At 45.3% G+C, this 5,000-nt stretch overlaps 1 protein-coding gene across 1 annotated transcript in view; it reads left to right on the top strand.

Moving 5' to 3' along the window:
• reps2 (RALBP1 associated Eps domain containing 2) overlaps positions 1 to 5,000 on the top strand; it is a 35,084-nt gene that overhangs the window by 380 nt on the left and 29,704 nt on the right. Inside the window, exon 2 of the mRNA XM_062556561.1 lies at positions 484 to 592. Within this exon, the coding sequence (XP_062412545.1) occupies positions 484 to 592 (109 nt within the window). The remainder of the gene's footprint in view (positions 1 to 483; positions 593 to 5,000) is intronic.

The raw sequence follows: 5,000 nt of genomic DNA, 5'->3' as shown, positions 1-5,000 counted from the left end.
ACTCAAGCGGAGAAAAAGGCTGCTCTCTGTCTGCCTGAGAGAAACTGTCCAGTAATTGTGTGCGTTACACAGTGTGCAGAGGAATGCACACTATTACGTGATTGGTGGGTGCGCTCCATTGCACGCTTATGACAGGGCATGAGAAGCATACTTGAAATATCTGTGTTTAAACCATCCACATACTCAGATGTCCATCCAAGCTGATATTGCACTCAGCCTTGGAATGTTGTTTTGCACCAGTGTGTATATGTGTGTGTGTGTGTGTGTGTGTGTGTGTGTGTGTGTGTGTGTGTGTGTGTGTGTGTGTGTGTGTGTGTGTGTCTGTAATATCCTGTGTACAGTCATCACAGAGTCTGCCCCCTGCCCTCCAGCACTATTTAAAGTATCACAGGTGATGCAGGGCGTCTGTTTCCACATCCTCCTCTGTAGCGGAAGTGAGTGAGCGAGTGAGCCTTCTTCTGAACACATCGCGTTTTGTTTGAGCGGCGGCTTGCCTCTCTGCTCAACACGTGGGCACCTCCGTCCGCGACACGCTCACCGGTTCCTCATACTCGGCTGGAGACGACAAACCTGTCTGACTGCGCAGCGAGTGGTAACCACGGGCAACCGCCCTCATGTCAGACTTTATTCTCTGGTTACGTATTCAAGCTATAGAACAGGTCTCACCTCTGCCCTGATGTTTTAGATACTGCTGGCAGAATGACTGGGAAATGCTGTCTAACTTAAAATGTATAAATGTTTACGTATTATTTTAGTATTGTACATAAGTAAATGTCTTAAATGTACATTTGAATCTGTTCATGGAACTGTAATCTATGGTATCCTCCAGTATGTAGGCACAGTGAACATTCCATGGTTTGCCATGTGCTTTCAAAAGATTCAAGGAATGTAATGCATTTAGTGTTTGAGAATGCCTCACATGGTTTTAAAGCTCAACAGCACCGCACTCTTAGTCAAAGGGGCTGAGAAAAAAAAAGTCAAATATTTAAACATCTGTTAAACATAGTAATTAATTAGTTAAACAGAGCCAAAAATCTGTGTAGACGGAAATGCCTATTGCTTTGAACTAGTTAATTTCTTTTCATCCAGCATCCACTCTCAAGTAATCCTTTTGATCTGGGTGGACTGTGCTGCCGGACGTTGTTGTGGGAGAGTTTTGTCCGAGTAATCAAAGCAGCCATGCCTTGATATTTAATTAACACAACTCTCTGTCTCTAGACTCACTGCATCTCAGTGTGAGAGGCTGATATGGTATGCCTCCCCCCCGTGACTGATCCTGATTGCGTTCTCTCTCTGTCATACCTTGTCAGTGTCTTAAATCGATATAATCCCACAGTGTAATGAATAAATGATGGTGTTGCTGCTAAATCTACAAACAACGGCAAGTGCTCAAGATAAGATCAAAGGAAAGAGCTTGGCGTGTGTGTGAGGGGGGGGGGGGGGGTCGCTTGCGTGTCTCAGTAACCTCAAAGGAACTGTATAGCAGGCTGACCCGTGCCAGGGAGCCGGTGTCCTCGGCCGCGTGGAGCTGTTCGGTGCCATGTCGGCAGCACAGACGTGCAGTGTCTGATTACTCTCGTTCCTTTGTCTCTGGGGGAAAGCCGTTGAGGGAGAATGCGGGTCAAGCTGAAGTAATTGGCTCTTAATTGTCGATTAAAGAGAGCCCAATATCCTCCCCCCCTCCCCCTCCGCCTCAGCCCCGCCCTGTCCTGGCCGGCCCCACAGCGCATTATGGTGTGGACGTTATCTGGCAGCCTGTTCTGCTGCTCTGCTCTGTTGGCCAGTCATCCATCTCGCTGGAATCGTTCTCTCATCTTACACCACCCTCTCTCTTGCTCTCTCTCTCTCTTGCTCTTTCTCTCTCTCTCTCTCTCTCTCTTTCTCTCTCTCTCACCCTCTCTCTTGCTCTCTCTCTCTCTCTCTCTCTCTCTTCTCTCTCTCTCTCTCTCTTTCTTTCTCTCTCTCTTTCTCTTTCTCTCTCTCTCTCTCTCTCTCTCTCTCTCTTTCTGGCTGATGTGCTGGCTCATTCACAGTGTAGCATTAAAAGCAGGCTATCAGCAGGTGTACTTTTTAAATTGGAATATTGATTTTGATTGTGTGTGTGTTTGTGTGTGTGTGTGTGTGTGAGAGAGAGGGTAAATTAGCACTCCAGTGTGTATGGTGTTCTCTGTGGAGCTGTATTGGGATTCAGCAGCACATGTATTTGTTGTCTATTTCGCCTTTCCCCACAGTACATGCCCATCATAAGCCCTGGTCTTTACCCTGCAGACCTCTGCACTGTGTCCCACATATACCTTAAATTCCTCGAATCATGCTTGTTTTTCTGTAGACTAATCCATACTAAGCCCCTGATGCCCTGTATTGGGAATGAGAGATAATGACCCATCCTAGAGTCAATCACACCATCCCCAGCCAACCCTGCCTGTGCCCTATGGAACTCCTATAGAATCCTTATCATAACCTGAAGCAATGCAATTCAAATCTGTACTGTACAAATCAAAAAGTACTGCGGCCTACAGTGACGACGCAGTCTGTCTTCCATAGTTCCAATGTGGCTGATGCTGTGTCGCCTTGCCAGAAAATATGTGGGTTTTTTTTTTTTGGTAAGCAGAATTTTGATCAGCCCAATTGTCGTAATCAACTTTTAGCGGTCAGTTAGAACTCAGCAACTGTGCTTGGTCATGTGTTCTGTGGCCAGCCTCTGAGGGCCAAGGTGTTATGCACTTGCTGTCCAAAGCAAAATCAATCGTAGGGCAGAGAGAGAATTTAACGTTATTTTGCCTTGTTAATTTTTCATTGCCACTGTAGGTTGCGGCACCGTCAGCACACAGGGGAGCCCAGGGGGGGAGTAACAGCAGCTTCTGCCCGGGATCAATGGGCCTCAGATCCGGGAGGCTGATAGGGACGCAGAGAAGCTGAGCAGAGACGCAGTTTCACACCGCAGGAGGGGGCATCTTATCTGGCAGCAACCTCCAGGCTAGTGGAGAAATGTGATGACTGGGAATGTTCTGAAACGGATAGCTGCTCCCCTGTGATCGCCGTCGAGTATTTGCAAAATCATATTTTTGTCCGGATTCAGGATAGCACAAAAAAACACAGTGTGCATGTGGAGGGTTTTTTTTTTCTTTGGCGGCCCACAGCTCATCTAAATGCCAAATGAAAGTCGTCTAATTTCTGTTTATTTTCGCGTCAAAAACAATCATTCTTTTCTTTGGGTTGCTGAGCTCACTATCCACCTTTTTTTTGGCAGAATTCATGATTCGGTACATCCTTTATTGTCAACACAAGAAGCCCAACGCTATTAATATCAGTCGTGCGGATCAGATAACATCTCCCCCGTCTCGCTGGGAGTGCCTCTCCACACTCAGGCCCGCTCAGGCAGATTCAGACTATTGATTATGTCTATTACAGGCCCAAGCACTTTGCTCTACAAAGTGATGTATGTTCAGCGCTGGGCCTCGTTTGAAAGCCAGGGCACGTGTGTGTGTGTGCGTGCGTGTGCCTGCCTGAGCCAAAACAAAGTGGAAATCTTGCTGCTGAAGCTGTGGTCGTTCCCAGCAAAGAGTCAATTGTTCCGCCTCGAAAAGTGGGTGCGCAGGGTTGGAGGAGATTATAGGATTCGGCGTTCTTTAGGCCTGTGTGTAGAACAGGAGGCCTTTGTTCCTGTAATTTTGCAGCACTTTTTTCTTTCGTCATGCAGATGAGTGCATTCTTCTTAGGATTTGGGTTTGATATCTAAAAATGGCGTTAATGGCCAACTACCCCTGTGCTTCGGCCAACAACATTTCAAGGTCAGTTTTGAACCTGAGAATTATAATTGAGCTAATTTCAAGGGTCACTTCTTGGCCCGAAGTTGAACAAAATTAGACCTCTAAATCAAAAATGTTCACTATGACCTTTCATTCTTAAAACTTTTTTAAAAGGTTCATTTCTACTGGACATCCATAAGAAAAGACTGAAATGTCTTCAGATTTAACAGCCGCTCTGCCCTTATGAGCGTGGGCTTTTCAAATCGCATCTCATGGATGTGGATGCCTTTTTAAGACTTCTCATCTCCATGTTCTCCGTTCTCTCCCCTCATATCTGTGTAAACACACTTTCTTGCTTTAATCATAAGATCTGGGTCCCTTGGCTGAGCAGCCCCCCTGCGGTGCTGTTGATCCTACATCTCAAGCTGGGATTAACCCGCCAGGGTTTCAGTTTGGCTCCTCCACTGCCAGTCCTTAAAATGAGATGCACAACGTATTTATATCATTACTTTATAGTACATTTTTGCCTTTTTGAGGACCGGATCGAACAGGACCATTGAGCGTGACAGGAAGCAAGTGGAAGAAAAAGATTGAGATTGTGATCAGGATTGTGATCGTGTTGTAAACTAGTACTACAGTAGCTAGCTTTGCTAGTAAGACGGGCTGGTAAGAACTAAGGTCCCAGTGGGTACTTGGTCCCATATGCACTCCAGATGAATTCCTTTAAACACTTAATCCAGTCCTTCAATCATCTTTATTCACTCATGCAGGAGATGGATAGTGATTTGGCATTCCCACATAGAGACGGTGTTGCCAAAGCACACACAAATCTAATTACTTTTCACTCTGGCTGTAGTGATTCATTTTTAATTAATGTGATGATGGGTTTCGGTTGCCAGTGGTACATTAGTCCATCTGGTCATTGTTAACTTGTAATTGAGTCTTGTCTTCCAGATTTTGCCTGGTAATGAATCAGTCTCTTATGTGTTCACACAGACATTAAAACAGCATTAGGCAACAACTTGCCAGTTTTTGAGGCAAAGGTTTTGCTTTTATCAGCCACATAATATTTATCATCTTTAAATCCATTTGATGGCATATGGTCATGTGAAGAGCAGATAAACACATGTTTATTTCCCACCAGACATCCAGGATATGTATTATGCAAATCTGTTTTCCAAGTAGGAACACACATCATTAAAATGAAAGAAACCCTTTCACAGCACAACATTACGGACTACCACATCACTA

This window comes from Sardina pilchardus, chromosome 15, assembly GCF_963854185.1.
Source record: "Sardina pilchardus chromosome 15, fSarPil1.1, whole genome shotgun sequence".
NCBI classification, from domain to species: Eukaryota; Metazoa; Chordata; class Actinopteri; order Clupeiformes; family Clupeidae; genus Sardina; species Sardina pilchardus.
The sequence above is the reverse complement of the archived record's forward strand: the minus strand, read 5'-3'. Positions and strand labels throughout refer to the sequence as shown.